Consider the following 21,713-nt stretch of genomic DNA (forward strand, 5'->3'; position numbering starts at 1 on the left):
TGGACAGACGAGCTCAGTGGGCAATACTCCAAGAGGTTGCAGAGTCAGACATGACTAAGCGTGCACACATAAACACATCAAACATCAACTCTTTAAGGAAAGCCTTTTCCTGATGATATTATCTAATGGCCTCATCAGTTCAGTTCAGTCACTCAGTCGTGTCCAACTCTTTGCGACCCCATGAATTGCAGCATGCCAGGCCTCCCTATCCATCACCAACTCTCGGAGTTCACCCAAACTCATGTCTTCATAATTCCTATCAAATTACTGTGTTATTTTCTTTATAGCATCTGCCATCTAAAATTGTGGTATTTGCTGATTTATTGTTTTTAATGTCTGCTATTAGAATATGACAAATATCAAATATGACAATATGCTATTATCTCTATGACAAGTGGTTCTTGTCGCTGCTCTATACTCAGTATATAGAACAGCAGCTGACACATGGCAGATGCTCAATAAACATTTAGTGAATTAATGAACAACCTAATAAAAAAATAAAGGAAGAAATAAAGCTAACATGTCTTGCCTACTTAAGATTAAGCTGGTACTCTCAGAAAAAGTTTCAGGAGATAATCCCAGAGTGTTCATTAGAAGTTAGTTTTTCTTTTCTTGGCAAAGTATAAAACTATCTATTACCAAGGTAAAGACCATGAAGATTCCCAAAATATGTCTGTCATGGCAGTTAGGCAATTAGAGTAATTCTCTGTCAGGCTAAGATTCCACCTCTTAGCAATTCAGTCTTAACTAAGAAGACTTATCAAAAGCATTTGCAAACTGAAATCCATAGGTAATTTAATAAACTCATTTCATTCAACCCCACATCAAATATACTTTCTACAAATCTGGAACTAAGGCTCAAAATGATTTCACTATTTCTCTCCTCTTCTAAAAGAGGAAGTCATGAATACAAATCTATCCCAAAGAGTGCTAAAGAAAATAAGATACAGCATCACAAAACCACCAAAGTTACTCAGTCATAAAATTAAGCTTTTTAAAAGCACTATAACCTGAAACTAAAGCTTAGTCCCTCAAAAAGAAGTTCCCAACTCAGATACAAAGCATGGCACAGGCAAAGGGCTTCAAGCTGAGCATCTGGTGAGTGTGGGTTTAATTTCCAGTCCTGCTTTTTACTAATAGTTATGTGGGCAATTTATCTAAGCCAAACAATAAATCAAGAGTAAAAGTAATATTTCCGATTATGTACAGATGCAATACCCGCTTTCCCAGGGAGTCTCCTGGAAAATGTATCCCACTAAAACAAGAAAAAAGAAGAGGTGGATTTGGATCCTGAAAATAAGTCAGCTGCCATAGGAGGGAGGCTAGGATACCCAGAAGACTGGTGACAGGGAGCCCCCCAGAGCAGCCATGAAGGAGGCCCAGAGAGAGCAGCCACAGTGGACTGCAAAAGAGCTGGGGCTGCTTCAGGCAAGAGGCTCCTGAGAGAAAAGTGAGTTGATGAACTATCTATGAGGTTCACTGTAAAGTGACTCACATTTCTGATGGAAAGTTTAGAGATAAATTAATACCATATAAATAGAAAACTAAGCACATGAAATGATTAATTATAGGAAAAACAGAACGTTTTCCTGAAAGGAATTACAAGTATAAGGACGGAAAAAATAATTTTCCCTTTAATGCTCTCAGTTCTTAGCTGGGGTGTTATAACAAAAGACAGATTTATATAAGAAAAACAAAACAGATGCTTATTAACATATATACCTCATGTGTTTACAGAAGACACCCAGAGAAAAACTCTTAAGCCACTCAGAGGTGATTTACAACACTGGCTTAAATATCATCTTCAGCTAGATTAATAAAAAAAAAAAAGAAAGGTGTGGGGGAGGCCAGTTATGGGGAGATGGCCAGGAAAAACACAGTAACCAAGAGTGAAATCTGTTATGCTGATTTAAGTCCAAGCCTTCTCCAGCAACAGGAAACTAACCTACTTCTAGGTTAGGGATAGAGAGGGGAGGAGGGACAGACGCCTTTGAGCTGTGCTGTGCTTAGTCACTTTAGTTGTGTCCGACTCTGTGCAACCCCATGGATTCTAAGTCCCCCCAGGCTCCTCCATCCATGGGGATTCTCCAGGCAAGAATACTGGCGTGGGTTGCCATGCTCTCCTCTAGGCGATCTTCCCAACCCTGGGATCGAACTCAGGTCTCCTGCACTGCAGGTGGATTTTTCACCATCTGAGCCAAATGGAGGGGAGACAGAGAGCTTTTCTTTCTGTTGCTTCTCAAATGCCTTCTCCTCAAAGAAATATGCCACGGTGACATATTCTTGGGAAGTGGCATATTCTGCTACCCTTCATAACCACCATATGTATGCTAGCTGGTTCAAACTGTATACCAAGCTTATTAAAAAATTAGGACAATATTCAGAGATTGAGAGGAAGGCGAAGAATCACGATTTAAAATGGAGCTAAGTTTTCATTTTTCAAATTAGGACTTTAATCAGTTGTTAACATGGAAAACTGAAAAATTCTCCAAGAAATAGTAGAAAGAATAATCTTTTATAAAAATGAAGGTAATTATTATAACAAAAGCCCAAAGGCTTGACAGTTGTTAGTTCAAGGAAATGGAAATGGAGACAGGTTGGTGGTGGAGGAGGCAGATTTTTTTATAAGCCTTATAGAAATGTGATCTAAAAAAAGTATATTAAAACATTAACAAAAATGTTTTAAAAAAAGAAGAGCTATCAATAGCATATTTAGATCCTGATACTAAATGAAACTGTGACTAAAACTATAATGATAATAAGCACTTGAGCTTTAGGAAGTGCCCCCAAAGGTTTTTTTTTGTTTTTTTTTTTTTGTTTTTTAATTATCATTAAAGTATAAACTGTGGGAAATTCTCAAAGCGATGGGAATACCAGACCACCTGACCTGCCTCTTGAGAAACCTATATGCAGATCAGGAAGCAACAGTTAGAACTGGACATGGAACAACAGACTGGTTCCAAATAGGAAAAGGAGTATGTCAAGGCTGTATATTGTCACCCTGCTTATTTAACTTATATGCAGAGTACACCATGAGAAATGCTGGACTGGAAGAAGCACAAGCTGGAATCAAGATTGCCGGCAGAAATATCAATAACCTCAGACATGCAGCTGACACCACCCTTACGGCAGAAAGTGAAGAGGAACTCAAAAGCCTCTTGATGAAAGTGAAAGTGGAGAGTGCAAAAGTTGGCTTAAAGCTCAACATTCAGAAAACGAAGATCATGGCATCTGGTCCCATCACTTCATGGCAAATAGATGGGGAAACAGTGGAAACAGTGTCAGACTTTATTTTTGGGGGCTCCGAAATTACTGCAGATGGTGACTGCAGCCATGAAATTAAAAGATGCTTACTCCTTGGAAGGAAAGTTATGACCAACCTAGATAGCATATTGAAAAGCAGAGACATTACTTTGCCAACAAAGGTCCATCTAGTCAAGGCTATGGTTTTTCCAGTGGTCATGTACGGATGTGAGAGCTGGACTATGAAGAAAGCTGAGCGCCAAAGAATTGATGCTTTTGAAATGTGGTGTTGGAGAAGACTCTTGAGAGTCCCTTGGACTGCAAGGAGATCCAACCAGTCCATCCTAGAGGAGATCAGTCCTGGGTGTTCTTTGGAAGGAATGATGCTAAAGCTGAAACTCCAATACTCTGGCCACCTCATGTGAAGAGTTGACTCAATGGAAAAGACCCTGATGCTGGGAGGGATTCGGGGCAGGAGGAGAAGGGGACGACAGAGGATGAGATGGCTGGATGGCATCACCAACTCAATGGACATGAGTCTGAATGAACTCCGGGAGTTGGTGATGAACAGGGAGGCCTGGCGTGCTGCCATTCATGGGGTCACAAAGAGTCGGACATGACTGAGCGACTGAACTGACACAGGCACAGCTACCTGACTGACAAAACAGTGATGTGCTCACATCTGGTACCTGTGCACTTCCTCCTTCCTCCCCACAGGTCACAGCTGGACCTGCCCCTTCAAAGCTTAAAAAGTGAAAAAAGAAAACAGTTATCTTAGCACAACTAAGACATACCATTTATGGGATACTCAATCAGCAAATATTAACTCTCCACCATTGGCTGGGCACTTTAAATGTAAATTTAAATTGGAAACCAACCAAACAACCAAAGAATAAACAGCTACCTAACTGACAAAACAGTAATGTGCTTGCACTGGGAAAGACGCATACAAACATCATTAAGGAAAATGAAGTGACAAAGTTGGGAAGCTGGTAATAATGAATAAAATAAAAACTATTTTTGGCACAAATTTGCAAGCTACAGAGTACTGAAATTCTTTACAGAAACATTGTCACTGAGTGGCCTGAGGACAGGATGGTAAGTCAGGAATATTTCCATTTGAATCCCATTTTCTTCTCACAGAGATGCTTTGACAGCAACTAATTAATATTTGCAAAATGCTTAGTGATGAGCTCCAAGTATAATGTGAGTCACAAATTAAAGAGCAGGCACATTTGACAAAATTCAGTGCCCATTTATGATGAAAACTCTTCAAAAAATGAACATAGAAGGAACCTACTGCAACACAGTAAAGGCCATATATGATAAGCCTGCAGCAAACATTTATTCTCAATGGTGAGAAACTGAAAGCATTCCCCCTAAGACTAGGAAGAAGACAAGGGTGTTCGCTTTCACCACTATTACTCAACATAGTTCTGGAAGTCCTAGCTACAGCAATTAGAGAAGAAAAAGAAATAAAAGGAATCCAGATAGGAAAAGAAGTAAAGCTCTTACATTTTACAGATGACATGATAAAGGACATAGAAAACCCTAAAGATAGTATCTGAAAATTACTAGAGCTAATCAGTGAATTTAGCAAAGTTGCAGGATACAAAATCAATACACAGAAATCACTTGCATTTCTATGAACAATGAAAAATCAGAAAGAGAAATTAAGGCATCAATCCCATTCACCACTGCAACAAAAAGAATTAAATATCTAAGAATAAACTCACCTAAGGAGACAAAAGAACTGTACAGAAAATTATAAGACACTAATGAAAGAAATCAAAGAGGACATAAACAGATGGAGAGATATTCCATGTTCCTGGGTAGGAAGAATCAATATTGTGAAAATGATTATACTACCAAACCCCATCTACAGATTAAATGTGATATCCCTATCAAATTACCAATGGCATTTTTCACAGAACTAGAACAAAAAAATTCACAATTCATATGGAAACACAAAAGACCCAGAATAGCCAAAGCAGTCTTGAGAAAGAAGAATGGAGCTGGAGGAATCAACCTTCCTGACTTCAGATTATACTACAAAGCTACAGTCATCAAGACAGTATGGTACAGGCACAAAAACAGTAATAGAGACCAGTGGAACAAGATAGAAAACCCAGAAATAAACCCATGCACCTATGAGTACCCTATTTTTGATGAAGGAAGCAAGAATGTACAGTGGGGCTAAGACAGTCTCTTCAATAAATGGTGCTGGGAAAACTGGACAGCTACATGTAAAAGAATGAAATTAGAATACTTTCTAACACCATACACAAAGATAAACTCAAAATGGATTAAAGACCTAAATGTAAGACCAGAAACTATAAAACTCTTAGAGGAAAACATAGGTAGAACACTCGATGACATAAATCAAAGCAAGATCCTCTATGACCCACCTCCTAGATTAATGGAAATAAAACAAAAGTAAACAAGTGAGACCTGATTAAACTTAAATGCTTTTGCACAGCAAAGGAAACTATAAGCAAGGTGAAAAGGTAAACCTCAGAATGGGAGAAAATAATGGCAAATGAAACAACTGACAAAGGATTAATTTCCAAAATATACAAGCAGCTCATACAACTGAATACCAGGAAAACAAACAACCCAATCAAAAAGTGAGAAAAAAACCTAAACAGACATCTCTCCAAAGAAGACATATAGATGGCTAATAAACACATGAAAAGATGCTCAACACTGCTCATTATTAGAGCAATGCAAATCAAAATCACAATGAGATATCACCTCACACTGGTCAGAATGGCCATCATCAAAAAGTCTGCAAGCAATAAATGCTGCAGAGGGTGTGGAGAAAAGGGAATGCTCTTGCACTGTTGGTGGGAATGTAAATTGATATAGCCACTATGGAAGATGGTATGGAGATTCCTTTAAAAACTAGGAATAAAACCACCATATGACCCAGCAATCCCACTCCTAGGCATATATCCTGAGGAAACCAGGGTTGAAAAAGACACATGTACCCCATTGTTCATTGCAGCACTATTTACAATAGCTAGAACATGGAAGCAACCTAGATGTCCATCGACAGATGAATGGATAAAGAAGTTGTGGTACATATACACAATGGAATATTACTCAGCCATAAAAAGGAACACATTTGAGTCAGTTCTGATGAGATGAATGAACCTAGAACCTATAATACAGAGTGAACTGAGTCAGAAAGAGAAAAATAAATATCACATTCTAACACACATATACAGAATCTAGAAAAATGACTCTGAAGAATTTATTTACAGGGCAGCAGTGGAGAAACAGACATAGAGAATAGACTTATGGACAAGGGGAGAGGGGAGGAGAGGGTGAGACGTATGGAAAGAGTAACATGGAAACTTATGTAAACTTTTACCATATGTAAAATAGCCAACGGGAATCTGCTGTATGGCTCAGGAAACTCACCAAGGGGCTTGGTACCAACCTAGAGGGGTGGGATGGGGAGGGAGACAGGAGGGAGGTTCCAAAGGGAGGGGATATATATATATACATATACCTATGGCTGATTCATGTTGAGGTTTGACAGAAAACAACAAAATTCTGTAAAGCAATTATCCTTCAATAAAAATATAAATTAAAAAAACAAAACAAAACTTGTAACTCATCAAAAAAAGAAAAGAGCAGGTACACGCTTGCAAAAAAAAAAGTCACTGTCTGAGTAAACATTCAACCAAAATTCAGTCTCTTAAGTAAAATTAACAGGAGGGGGTTTGCACTGAACATTAATATACAAAACATATTTTTAAAAAATTACTTAAGATGAAAAACCGCAAGCCAAGTCTTTTGCAAATAAAGAAAGTGTAGTATAACTTACGATATTTACTGTGAATTTCATCTATTTCCTTTTCTGTTTGGTTCTTTGTAAAAACCATTACCTAAAAAAATGAAATATTCTTAATTAAAAATTTTTTTAAATGACAAAAAAGAAATTAGTACAATAAACTTAAAAATCTCTAATGTGGATGTTTAAAATTGAGGAAAATAATCTCTCATCCCTGTTTTATATAGACCAAGAAGATTAACTCCTATTTATTTCTTTTAATACTGCAATTAATATATGTTTTACTTACATCAGTAGAAAATGCAACACTGATTCTACTAGAATATATAAAGCATTAACACAAAAGTCAATTAAATTTCCTATGTTCAATATTTAATTTTTCACATTTATTAGTACAACAGGTTACACAAGACTGAAGAGACATTTAGTAGGTCATTAATAAGGCAGATCTCCCTGTTTGTCTCCTATCTTTTCCCAATCTAACTCTCAAGTCTACCACAAAGGTAATATGTAGAGAACATGCAATACAAAACTTCATATGTTAAATTTCTAGTTCATTTTTTAAAATATTAAACTTCAAAGATCAAAAACGTACTGACACAATTCATTATAGTCTCCAACTTATAGTTAGCACACAGGTAATAATGAAATAAACAAAAATCTCATTTTTTTCCTATCTGATTATACACTTACTTGCCTAAAGTTGTTGCTTTCCTTACAAACACGCTACCGATGGCCTAGAAAATGTCTACATGGGAGAGCCCAAAACACTTCCTCCAGTGTAAAGGACACAATGACTATTTTCTTCTTTGATACCCTTTCCTCAAGTTTTGGACCATCAAGCTAGAGGAAGGCAATAGTGAAGGAATTTAGGTCTCTGATTCCCTCAACAAGCTCAACAGATGCTCAATCCTCATCAACTCTTACAATTACTTAACTTCTCAACCAGTATAATCATAGAATTGCAGAATGCCAGCGCTAAAAGGGGACCTCAGAGATCATGCAGTTCAACCCATGAGTCTTACAGATGAAGATCCTAAGGGTCACACAGGTTAAATGGTAAACAGTTTAAATGCAACTGTCAGAGACAGGGTCAATACCAAGGTTACCTGATGTACAGGCACATGACTTTCCCAAAAAACTATAATTCACTAATAAACTCTACTTTGGATTGATTTTGTGCCAGAAGACTGCTAAATACAATAGAATTTTGTACTAAAAATGAGCTGCAAGTAAATCATAATACATTAAATGGATAAGTATTTTAGTACATTTCCCACTGAACAGATTCAATACCAGTTTGCTTTAATTTCTAGGGTATTCAACGTTTCTTTCCTTCATTTCTACCAAGATACTTAAAAAGATCATCAACATACACTTTCATTGAGTTTACTAGCTTCAAAACGCATCCGAGTCTTCTCCATATTTTCAATTTCTTGAACTATTTCAGCAGCTGTTAAAACAAGGACATACAGCCAATATTAATTACATGACATTGCTCAATGTACTCTAGTTATATGACTATTAACACTGAAGCTAGATGATGAGTATACGTGAACTCCCTGTTTGGTCTTTGTAAATATTTTTCTGTAAGTCTAAAGTTATTTCAAAATAAAAGAGGAAAAAAAAAAAAAAGAACACAGAGTTAAAACATTTAACTTTAACACATGCAATTATAGTTTAAAAAATAACCAGAAAGACAGCAAAGTCATTTTGCTCTTTCCTTTGAGTAAACAGATATAAACAGCAGTTCCAATAAAATATGAAAATCAATGTTAGTGTGAATTCTATTCTTCGGGGATATCCACTCTAATGTCAATGTACAAAATGTTATAAGAAGCTATTTTTCAAAGAAAGTCAAAGGTCTCTAAATAGCGGGGGAGGGGGTGGGGGGGGAATGACCCAGACTTCAAAATTTCTGTCAGTAGGTGTAGTTACCAATCACATACATCAAAGAGACCTGGAATATGCTCCACCTCATATGTAAATACCTTTGACTGCAAATATCATGAAATTTACCAATGCTATCTTTCTGCCTACTAGGCCAACACATTAAGACTAAGGTACATATGGTGTAGGGGAAAGAACCACAAGCCCTGACACACAATTTATACATAAAAGGATACTATGTCTAGAAAGGAGTGTAAATGACGGACAACAAACACACCATTAGGCATGGTTGACACTATTTAGGCTGGATAACTGGTAAACAGGGGAAATCATCATATTCTTCACCATAAGAATTTCAATTCTATATAAATTTATACAAAATCCCTATTAAAAAGTTTCTTACAAAACCCATAGTCCTTGAGAGGATCATTTAAGAATGCAATCATCTCAAAGTTTATTTTTCAAGGACTGAGAGGTACCCCTTGCCTCCCTAATATAATTAAAACCAGTAAAAACAATGTAAACAGTCTCTATGAGCTGAACAGCTATCATAAATTTACTGAATCATGGTATAACAGAAAACCAAAGGGACCACTTGCATTCTGCCCAATCCACTCACACAAGTATCACTCAAGATACAGAATATCTGGCATATTACTCTCTTCTAAGATATTAAGGAGACTGTATTAGGACTAGATGCAACTCAGGAGCTTAAATCTTTCAGGGGGACTTCTGATTCTGTTTATGATATAAAGACCTGGATATAGTGTCACTCACACCCTAGTAACAAGAAAAGCCTGAATAACTTATAAAACTGTAACTCTTCTTCAATCTATCAGAGCTAAGTTCACAGAGAAACCAACTAGCCTGAAATCTAAGGAAAGTCAGATGCCTTCGCATCGGGAGCTGCGTTAGGCATTACTGACAAAATGGAGGCACGGCCCCAGCCCTGTCTCCTCATTCCGCAGGCAGGGTCCCGGGATGAAGGAGTTAGGCCTAGTAATTCTGACTTGTTTTTTCCCCTCCTCGGCTGAGTTGACTGAAAAGGAATATTAAGGTGCTTATTGTTCTTGAGAGGAGCATGAGAAGGCACAAAGCCTTCTGCAGCTATGCTCAGAGAATAATTCATAAAGTTAATCACTGACATTTGTTTAAGGACTTTTACAAAAGAGTGTTCCAGGATGAGCACATAGGCTGCAGCTTGAGGCCACGGGAGGGATTGCTACTGAAGCCTATTTGTGAGGAAAATGTTTATGGCAAAGGAGTTTACTGAATTTAGGGCTTAGAAATAATTAAAATAGTTAGAAGTTAAAGATTTAAGGAATGTTGTAAAGTTAGCATATTTTACTATAGCTTATAGAAGTTAGGAATTTTTAGAGACTCTATAGTTAGAAGCCTTTTTAAGAGATAGTGAGCTCAGGATGTTAGGGGCAAACAGGATTTAGGAAGATAAGTAGTAAACTGAGGAATGTAGCATGAGTTACAATGTAATCACAAGTTAACTATAGGACACATTAGAGGAAGTAGATAATAGATGGTAAGGCTGATTCTGAGAATCACTGAAGCAGAAACTGTTTGAAGAGCAACAGTGATTTATGGACATAATAAATTTGGGTGAGGGGAAACTGAAAATGCCAAACCTCTGACCTAATGCTTTTGTAAAAGTATAAAAGAGAATCTTAAACTTGAAATAAATAGGCAGTCCAAGAAAACTGAGAGGCTGCCTCATCACGGACACCATTCATCTCTTCAGGTTGAATCCCTGGCTGCTGGAGCTGGACTCTGGCACCTTCGAGAAGACGGTTATGAGTACTGGCTGACATAATTAAAACAAGGATAATCCTACTACTGGGTAAGAACATTTCAGATAACCTTTCTAATGGATTGTAAAAGGCCAAAGGTGAACCACCATAACTGCATAAAAATCCTGGGAAGCTTAGATGCAGGGCTCACACCAAATTCAAGGTTATTTTCTATAGACTTTACTGGGTATTCTTAAGAACTACCGAAGGAAAGGTGAGAGTCAGAAAAAGTATCCCTCCACATCCAAGCCTGGGAAAGGAGAACAGCCTCCACTGCAGGAACGACATGAAGCCCCATTCCTCTAACCCTTAGGAAACAAAACCGTTAAGCCACTGAGGGAAGGTCAGCAAAACTGAAGACCCCAGAGCACAGGTAAATGGAGACAGGAAACAAACAAAATCCTCTACTCTGGCAGAGAGGTCAGGAAACCCTGGGCCCTGATCACTAGAGGACCCTTGCCACTCGGGCAGGCACAGGGTCACTGAGAGCCCCACCCAAGACCCAGGATCAAGAGCCTGCCTAAGACAGAGGCTAAGCTAGAAAAACAGTGAACAACCTCATGCCCCCTACCATGAACAGGACCTCCATGTGATAAGTAGCTGTAATCAGCCACTGGGAGAGAAGTGAGCATGGAAAGAGACTTTTTCAGGTATGGGTACACAGGGAAAACCTAAGTGTGAGTGAGGCAGAAACATTTTAAAAAGAAAGTTCTGGTAACTCAGGCACCAACCTAAGCACAGGGGATATGAAACTGGTGGTCAACTACAGATAACTACAGCAACAAAAAAACCCAATCAACCACACACGCAGTAAAACCAGTCAACCACACACACAGTAAAGTCCTAGCAGAAGAGGAGACAAGTGCATTTTTCAGTCATTCACACTATTTACTTCAGTATTTAGCATATCAAATATTGTCTGCTTTTAACCAAATTTACAAGATATATGAACAAGCAAGCAAATAACAATAACAAAATCAAACTCAGATATCACCCAGATTTTAGAACTACCAGCCATGATATTTAAAATAACTATGATAATTGCTAAAATATCTAGTGGAAAAGATGAACAACATGCATTAACAGATGGGTCATTTCAGGAGAGAGATGACACCATCAAGAAGAATAAAATAGAAATGTTAGGAAAAAAAAAAAAAAATTAAGAGAGATACTTGACCCAGCTAAGGAAAGAATTGGTGGACTTGAAAATGAGATTGATGGTATTACCCAAACTGAAACAGAAAAAAGGGAAAGAGGGAAACACACACAAAAAAACAGGAGTAGAGTATCTAAAAGCTGAGGGACAATATCAAATGGTCTAATAAACATGTCATAGAAATCCCATAATAAAAAAGGGAGAAGAAATATTTGAAGACCTAATGGCCAGAATCTGCTAAATATAATGAAGATATCAAACACAAATGCAACAAGCTCAAAGCATATCAAGCAAAATAAATAACAACAACAAAAAATAACAAAACGAAAACACAACAATATAGACAGAGAAAATCTTGCAGCCAGTCAGAAAAAGGGATTTACTATACAAAAAAAAGGCCAAGTTACATCACGTTTCTCATAAAAAACTATTCAAGCCAGAAGAAAATGGAATGAAAAAGTACTGGGAGTGGTTAAGAACCCATGGACCTAGAATTCTATGTCAATGGAAATATTTTTTAGAAGTAAAAAGAGAAATAAAAACTGAGACAAACAAAAACTGAGAGAATATATTATTAGCAGACCAGTTCCACATTAAGTGTTAAAGGATGTTCTTCAAGCAGAAGAAATATAAAACCAGAAATTCATCTCTATAAGAAACAAAGTGCTAGAAATGGTAAAAATGAAGATAAATAGGAAATATATTTTTCTTATTTTTAACTCCAATACTTTGGCCACTTGATGAGAAGAACCGACTCATTGGAAAAGACCCTGATGCTGGGAAATGTTGAAGGCGAGAGGAGAAGGGGACAACAGAGGATGAGATGATTGGATGGCATCACCAACTCGATGGACAAGCTCCAGGAGTTGGTGGTGGACAGGGAAGCCTGGAGTGCTACATGTAGTCCAAGGGGTCGCAAAGAGTCGGACATGACTGAGTGACTGAACTGAACTGACTCTTAACTGTTATAAAAGATAATGGTCTGTTTAGAGGAAAGTGTCTTTGTTCAGATTTCTTACTAGAAGTAAGGAGGAAACTACACAATGAAGACGCTGACAAAACTGCCATCACAAATAAAGGGCACAAAGACGTCAAATCCCTCCAGATGAGATGTTCTGAGGACAAAACATCACTTATATAGTATTCTGGCCACAAATGCCAACCTGAATGTAATTATAACAAAACACCGGGCAAAGCCAAAATGAGAAACATTCTATTTGGGAAAAAACCCAACAATAACAAAGACTGTATTCTTTTAAAATGCCACTGTCATAAAAGACCAAGCAAGGCTTAGGAACTGTTCCAGAACGAAAGAGATTGAAAGGACATTACAACTAAATTTAATATTGTGATTCAAAACTGGATCATGTACTGGAGTGGGGAAACAATCTATAAAGGCCATTTTTGGGTCAACTGCTGAAACTAGAATAGAGATGAAAGTTGATACTTGTACTGCAGCAATAAAAGAGAACATCTCTTTTTCTAGGAAATACACAATGAAGCATTTAGCAGACAAGATTATATGCCCTATTCTCGGTTTAATAGAAAAATATATGTAAATAAAGAAGCACACACACAAACACATATATATTAATACATAAAGCGAATGGAACAAAATGCTAATAGGTAAATCTGTGTGCAGGGTATCTATGTATTCTTTATGATAATTTTTCAAATTTCCCATAAATTCAAAATTATTTCAAAATAAAGGTTTTTTTTAATGCTAAATTAAGACTTTCAGACAAATAAAAGCTGAAGGAACTTGTCTCAACAAAACGTGTGCATTACAAGAAAGATTAAATGAAGATCTTCAGGCCAAAAGAAAAAGATAGAAACCTAGTTTCTAAAAGCAAAGAAATGAAGAATAACACAAACAGTGAAAGTATAGGCATATAAAGACTTCCCTTCTCAACTTTTAAAATCTTTTTAAAGGAAAATTGACAGTTTAAAGCAAAAATGGTAAAGTATAATGAGATTTATAACAAAGAAGACAAATGACAATAAAACCGGGATGGATCAAGGTCAAGATGGTGGAACAGGAGGATCTGGGGTCCATTCTTCCCCTACATCAAGAGTACATCTACAAGTGGAACAATTTGCACAGAGCACCTGCTGAACACGAGTAGAGGACTTCAGACACCTAAAACCAAAGACGGAAGGAGTGAGGTCCTTACGTAACACATAGTATAATGTTATTTGAATGTGGACTCTGATAAGTTGAAGATGCAAATGGTAAACTCTAGAATAATCACTAAAAGAACAGAGATACAGCTAATAAACCAATAGTGAAGATAAAATATAGAATTAAAAATAATCTAGAAGAAAGCAAGAAAATAAAGCAAAAAAACAAAGAATGGACAAGACAGATAGAAAAGAGCAAGTTTGTAGACTTAAATCCCACCAAACAGATTAAATGTAATGAAAAAGTTTTAAACTCTACAATTTAATGGCATATCTTGTCAAATTAAATTTAAAAAGCAGATCCAAACCATATCCTGCCTACCAAAAACCATAGTTTAAACACAATATGTTTAAAGAAAAAAGTGAAATAAGGTTATTACTCACAGAATATTACCAGAGACTAAAACAACTATTTCATTATAATAGATTAATTCATCAAAAACACATACCAATACTAAACGCACATGCACCTAATTGGTGACATTCAAAAATGTAAAGAAAACAGAATATACTGAAAGGAAAAATTAAAAACTTATAAATATCCTTTGAGATTTCAATAATGTTCTTAGTAAGTGACAGAATCACTAAACATAGCATCAGTAATGATGTAGAAGACTTGAGTATAATACTTTAGCAACTTTACATTATTAACATTAGAGATCATTGAACAAATAAAGCAAAATTTTCAAGTGCCTAAGGAACACTCACCGAGGAAGACCTAATGCTGCGTTATAAAACAAGTCTCAATAAATGTAAAGGGCCCCAAATCATACAGAACTGCTTCAATGGAATCAAATTTGAAATGAATAAAGGTATCTGAGAAATACTGAAAACACTTCCAAATAATCCATGAGTCAAAGAAGAGATCACAACAAAAACCAGAAAATATTTTAACTGAATGAAAAGGAAAACGCAAGAGAAATAAAAGCATATGGCTACATACAAATCTATAAGCCCACGTGCATAGTAGCTTTACCCAGAAGAGCCAAAAACTGGAGACAAGTCCAATTGCCTATTAGTAGTCATTTATTCATCATTTCAAAATCTAGAACATTTCCTTTACCCTCAAAAGTTCTTCTGCCCAGTAAGTTCCCTCCTCCTTACCCTTAAACCCTGGGACATACTGATCTCTTCTACGCCCCCCAAAGTTTTGTCTTTCCCAAAATGCCAGATAAATGTTTTCAAAGTATACAGCATGTAGTCTTTTTTATGTCAATGCTTTTGAGATTTATCCACATTGTTGCATTTATCAGTAGTTGATTCATTTTTATTGCTAAGCAGTGCTCCATTGTATGGTTCCACCACAATTTGCATACAACCATTCACCTATTAATAGACAATCTCAATAAACAACAAAGCTGGAGGAACTACATTACCAGACAGCAAGATCTACTATAAATCACTCATTAAATAATTAAGACACTGCAGTAGTGGCACAAGGATAAATAAACGACCCAATGGAACAAAACAATGTTCAGACCCACACATAACACAGCTGATTTTCAAACAAGAGGTACTAACAATTCAAAGTGAAAAGGATGCTTTTTCAATAAATGCTGCTACCTCAATTAGCTGATCATATGGAAACAACACAAGAGAATCTCACCTCTTATCATGCAACATATGCTTAAACCAATTTCAGATAAATTGTAGGATGAAAGGTAGATGCAAAAAGAATAATGCTTTTAGGGGAAAAAAAAATGATCATGTGGTAGGCAAAGACATAAAAAGTAGTATCTGATGGAAAATGCAACAAATTGGATACAAAATTTAAAATTTCTACCTTGCAAATGAAGCCATTAAGAGAGTGAAAAGATGAAAGGAGATTAAGCAAATATATACCCAGGAAGATCTGTATCCAGAAAAATTCATGTAATCTCAGAAATAAATTAAGAAGCAATAGATCCACAACATAAAAAAATTGGGCATAAGACTTAAATGGATATTTAACCCAGGAGAATATCCAGATGGCCAATAATTATATAAAAATATGGTGACCACTATAAGCCATTAGAGAAGCAAAAATTAAAACCATAATGAGATACTACCATGGACACACTAGAATGGCCAAAAAGGAAAACTCACAATACTGATGATGATAATGATGTGGAAAAACTGGAATTCTCATACCTTCCTGATGAGAGCACACATTGGCACCTGGGTTTCTTTCTGTACCCAGGAAAGTTAAACGTTTGCAAAAACAATTTCACACGTAGGTATACATAATGCCTAACAATGTGTGCCTATGACCACCAAGAGACCTGCGAAAGATTACTCATAACAGCATTATTCTTTAAGAGCCAAAGAATGGAAAAACCCAGTTGTCCGTCAACCATGGACATTTGTGTAATATGTCCTATTCATATAATGGAATACGCTATAGCAACAAAAATTTTTTAAAAATCACAACTGTACACAAAAACATGGACAAATCTTATAAACATAATGTCGTAGAAAATTAAGCCAGACTCGAAAGAATGTGTAAGCTACTTATTATTCCATATTTAAGATAAAATATAGGCAAAATGAATACATGGTTTTAGATGTCAGGAAGGTGGTCATCTGTGAGGATCAAGGCAGCAACTGTTGGGAGGAGTGGGCTAGCCTTCTAGGATTCTGGCAGGGCTCTGAGGAGTTGCTACAAAGGCACCTTCCCTGAACTTTGTGATAATTCACTGAACAATACCTTTATAACTTGTGTAATTTTCTGTTTATATATTATACCTTAATTTTTTTAAAATCAGGCAATTCTATCCATATGTTAATAACTGAAAGAACTCCAAAATTTGTGAGGTTAATTGAAAGAACTATTAAGTAGTGTGTCTGTAAAACAAACTTTTGATGAAATAATAATAATCACATATATTTCTGGGTATAACAATCTTAATAATCTAATGGTAACATCTATTCTATGCTAACTACCTGCTAAGGTACAATGCTAGGACTTTACATGCATTTTATCATTTAGTCTGGACAAAAACACTATGAACTACTTAATGGGAAGAAAACCGAGGTCAGATATAAGTAACTTGCCCACAGTCACCCAGTCATAGAGCTGCAAAACTAGGATTATCTTATAGGCAATGCTCTCTCAAGCAACCTTCATATACATGAGAAGCTGGTAGCAGTGGTTGCCTCTGAGAAAAGAAGGCGGACAGAGAGACGAGCTGAGAGAAAGGCTGACTTATCACAGGACACTCTAGATATCTTCTGAAGGAGTATATTTGAATGTTTTAGCTATTATCAAAAATGTATTAAAATTTTCTCTGTGGTTTTAACCCCTGAGTCATACAAAACTGCTTTATCCAGAGGGTAAATAAAATTCATTGTTTTATTACTTTACCTGATTTAGGATGCAAAGCATCACACTGGGCATTGTACATGTGTACAAATTCTTGGTGCCTTTTAATGAGCTGCTGTTTATTTCCTTGAACAGATAATCCATGCTGTTTTAGCTTTTTCTTTAAATCTCGATCTGAGAGCAAGTTATATACAGTTTTAGGCAGTGGCTTCCTTTTGTGAACAGAACTGAAAAGGAGGAAAAAAGGGATCACTGAGGGTTACTGTGAATTATCAAATGCTTTTCATGTAAAATAGTAATTTACCTTCTGCTCAATACCGAGGTGACTGGGAGAATTGTAGAAACATTAGTATAAAAATGGAAAAGAGAAGAAGGACCAAATTTGTGAATCAAGTTGACAGTATTCACATGACAGTGATGCGTCTGAGGTGGTGGTGGGACTCTCAGACAGAAGGGTCTAGGTGGCAGCCAATACTTGGAGAGTCAGGTCTCAGACAGAGATCAGGCCTAAAGATGCACACCTGGGACTCATGCAGAAGGCTATGGACTAAATGCCATGAGAATGTAGGATCACACTTATATGAAATCATTCAATTCTTCACCTCTTTAAAACATGTTTTTCCTAAAATCTGCCCATGGTTTCCAGGGAAAATCTCCATAAAAAGCTAGCTATCTCAGGTTATTAAGAGTACAAATGCTATCAAGGGTCAGGCTATAGATTTTAGAATATTATCATACACAGCTTTCTTAGAAAAAAATCTGATGCATAGGCAAAACTGCCCTCTTAAGCTCAAAGCAATCAATCATTTTGCAAAAGCACTAGATGAACTAAAAGAAGACCTGTTGAGATACTTAGGTTTACTAAACTTATTATGCTGAAGAAAGAAAGAATTCAGAGAGTTGATGTGTGCATAGTATTCTTGTGGGATCATCTTCAAAAGAAGACAACTGAAAACAATAACAAGAAACACAGCAGTGCTTTTTTTTCAACTTCAATTAGTTATATTAACAATACATAAGCATTATAAAAAGTGTATTAGCAAATGTAATACAGGGAGCCCAGCCTGATGCCCTGTGACAACCCAGAGCGGGGATGGGGGGATGGGAGGAAAGCTCAAAAGGGAGGGGATAAATGTGTAATTATGGCTGATTCGAGTTATATGGCAGAAACCAATACAACATTGTAAAGCAATTTTTCCTTCAATTAAAAAACAAAAAAAGAAAAGAATAAGTGTATTAGCAAAATCACCACCTGGGGACTTCTCTGGCAGTCCAGTGGTTAAGACTCTGCAGGGGGCCCAGGTTTGATTCCTGGTCAGGGAACTAGATTCTGCATGCTGCAACTAAGATCCAGCACAGCCAAATAAAAAAATCAGTAAATATATATATTTTTTAAATTGCCACCTGGCTCTTCATTGTATGTTCATGATGAACATAATGATAAGCACTAAGCTGCAATTATAAATATAACAAAGCCCAATCAAATGACTTTCTTCTACACCCTCCAAAAAAACAATTAATAAACATTACTTCTTTCAATGGAATATGCCGAAGTCAAGCTACCTAATAATATTAATGACTTGAGAAAATCTCATAGACAGGAACTCCTTGATGAATTTTAATCGATCTAATCTGATTATAACCTAGCTGAGTATGTCACCTGGCTCAATGCTACGGCAATTAGGTGCTTAATAAATATGTATTCAATGTAGACACTACAACTGCAATCATTTTTAAATGAAATATCAAAATTTCAGATAACAATTAAAAGAAACTTGAAAATAATATGCTTATGCAAAAAAAACCACAAGATTTTACAAAGGACTTGCACATACCTAGTGGGCACAAGGCCATGCTGCTCAAACTTTAAAGCACCTCAGAACCATCTGGAGAGTTTATTAAAAATGCAATTTTCAATCACTTTGCCACAGAAACTACCAATTCTAACTCAGCTCAGCTCTTAAGTGGGGATCTAAAATCTCTATTAACAAGGTTCCACATGGAAATCGAATACAAATGGTCCATGACCATACGAGAGAAAACAGCTGAATACAGACTGAAGACAACCAAACACTTCTCCATTAACCAATACCACCATTTCCTGGCAAGATTAGTTCTTTTATGCTCCATCAATAAAGACTAAAAGTCAGAAATAACTGTTTAATTGCAGAAAACCCTGAAAACCCTCAAGAGATTACATTTTTCTGAAGAGTGTTCTTCTTATAACGACAGCCTGCCTACTGCACTCACTGATTATAGTGATAGTGTAAGTCGCACAGTCATGTCCAACTCTTTGGGACCCCGTGGACTATAGCCCACCAGGCTCCTCTGGCAGGCAAAAATACTGGAGTTGGGTGCCATGCCCTTCTCCAGGAGATGTTCCCAACCCAGAGATCGAACCCAGGTCTCCTGCACTGCAGGTATATTCTTTACCATATTATAGCTGAATAAAAAATCACACAAGGTAGCAAGTCCTAAGAAACATTTTGAAGGAATTTATACAAGAATATTGTAAAGGACAATTCATTAAGTCTGTACCTAAAACATGTATTTTATTAAGGATACATGATTAAGCTTATGACTGTGAAATTCTAATGGAAAACTATTTGTTCACTGGCATTTACATTGAAAAGCACCAGCAGAAATAAACAATTTCTGTCAAGAATTTTAAAATATGATGTACACACTGCTATATTTAAAATGGACAACCAACAAGGACCTACTGTGTAGCACAGGGGACTCTGCTCAGTTGTTATATAACAACCTAAATGGGAAAAGAATTTGAAAAAGAACAGATACATGGATATGTACAACTGAATCACGTTGCCATACACCAGAAACTATCACAACACTGTTCATCAACTATCCTCCAATATAAACCAAAAAGTTAAAAAAAAATTTTTTAACATGAAGTCTGATAAATGTTTCCTAAAACATGAAAATGACGCTGATCTTTCTTCTACAATTTGGAGAAACAGCAATGCATTTAAGGGTCCTCAAAATCTGAGGACAGCAAAAAGAAAAGTATTCTTTGATCACTTCTGATATGAATCTACAAAGGATGGTAAGGGCTGTCATCCACGTTAAGAAATGGCCTGTTGGGATATTGTAGAGAAATTTATTTTAAATATTATATATTCTTTTATGTGACCAGAGTCCAAGATCAGGATGTCACTAAAGAGAAAGGTGGTTCAATGTCTCCCTAAGTGTATCTTCACAAATGCAAACTTTGCAAAATGAGTTATGAGAACAAAAAGGTTTTAGAGTTAAATAAATTTAGGAATTACTAGATTAAACAAAATCCAACAATTATGTTTGATGTAGGAATTCTCAAAGACTTCAACACACTAACTTGTACAGTGAACCTTCCTTTAAGAGAGAGAGACAGAAAACGGCGCTCCTAAATTGTGCTAGAGTAACTGGCAGGATTATAGTAATTGCACAGAGCTCTTCAGAACCACAGCTGGAACTTGAACTTAATTATACATGGATGAGTATATCTTTGGATAAACTGACGAGCTAAGTGTGTGAAAAGAAATATGATGGATGCATCTAGAAAAAGAGCAGTCCAAGCAAAATTATCAGTGCTGATTCCTTACTCTTCAAAGAGAAAATGCCCAGCTTCTATATTCCCAACTCATTCTTTAGGGAAAAAAAATTTCTAAAGAAATTAGAAATTAAAAGATAAATTAAATTGAATTAGAATGAAAGATTCTTCATTAGACCATTAGATTCTCACTGCTACTGCTAAGTCACTTCAGTTGTGTCCTACTCTGTGTGACCCCACAGACGGCACCCTACCAGGCTCTCCTGCCCCTGGGATTCTCCAGGCAAGAACACTGGAGTGGGCTGCCATTTCCTTCTCCAATGCATGAATGTGAAAAGTGAAAGTGAAGTCACTCAGTCGTGTCCGACTCTTAGTGACCCCATGGACTGCAGCCTACCAGGCTCCTCCATCCATGGGATTTTCCAGGCAAGAGTACTGGAGTGGGGTGCCATTGCCTTCTCCGAGATTCTCACTGCTTATGGGAAGGAATCCTTGTAATGATCCAGTTTCTTTATCCAAAATCTCAACTAGGCAGCCTAAAAATCTATTCTCATCAACAAACTTACCCATTAGGGGTGAGTACTGTGCATTTAAGACCTCACAGACATCTGTCGCAAGGAGCTAAGGACCACAGTGGCTATCAGACAGGGACGCAGGGAGAGATGGGGGATGGGGACAGCACAATCCTCCATCTCCACTTTAATGGACAGGGCCAATTTTATCTGTTCTATGTTATGGTTCACTGTGCATTTTCACTTGAAAAAAAGGTTCTACTCAGAGGAAAAAGGTTA

The 21,713-nt window shown here is 36.7% G+C and overlaps 1 protein-coding gene across 6 annotated transcripts in view; it reads right to left on the reverse strand.

The window, feature by feature from the left end:
* Positions 1-21,713, reverse strand: part of RAD18 (RAD18, E3 ubiquitin protein ligase) — a 111,888-nt gene that overhangs the window by 62,605 nt on the left and 27,570 nt on the right. For 5 of the 6 annotated variants that reach the window (XM_027522911.1, XM_027522908.1, XM_027522907.1 and 2 more), the window contains exons 7-9: positions 17,418-17,602; positions 8,422-8,498; positions 7,079-7,139 (exon numbers count right to left, since the gene is read on the reverse strand). In XM_027522911.1, coding sequence (XP_027378712.1) covers positions 7,079-7,139; positions 8,422-8,498; positions 17,418-17,602 — 323 coding nt within the window. The remainder of the gene's footprint in view (positions 1-7,078; positions 7,140-8,421; positions 8,499-17,417; positions 17,603-21,713) is intronic. The other variant, XM_027522912.1, reaches the window with a different exon arrangement.

This window comes from Bos indicus x Bos taurus, chromosome 22 (genome assembly GCF_003369695.1).
Source record: "Bos indicus x Bos taurus breed Angus x Brahman F1 hybrid chromosome 22, Bos_hybrid_MaternalHap_v2.0, whole genome shotgun sequence".
NCBI classification, from domain to species: Eukaryota; Metazoa; Chordata; class Mammalia; order Artiodactyla; family Bovidae; genus Bos; species Bos indicus x Bos taurus.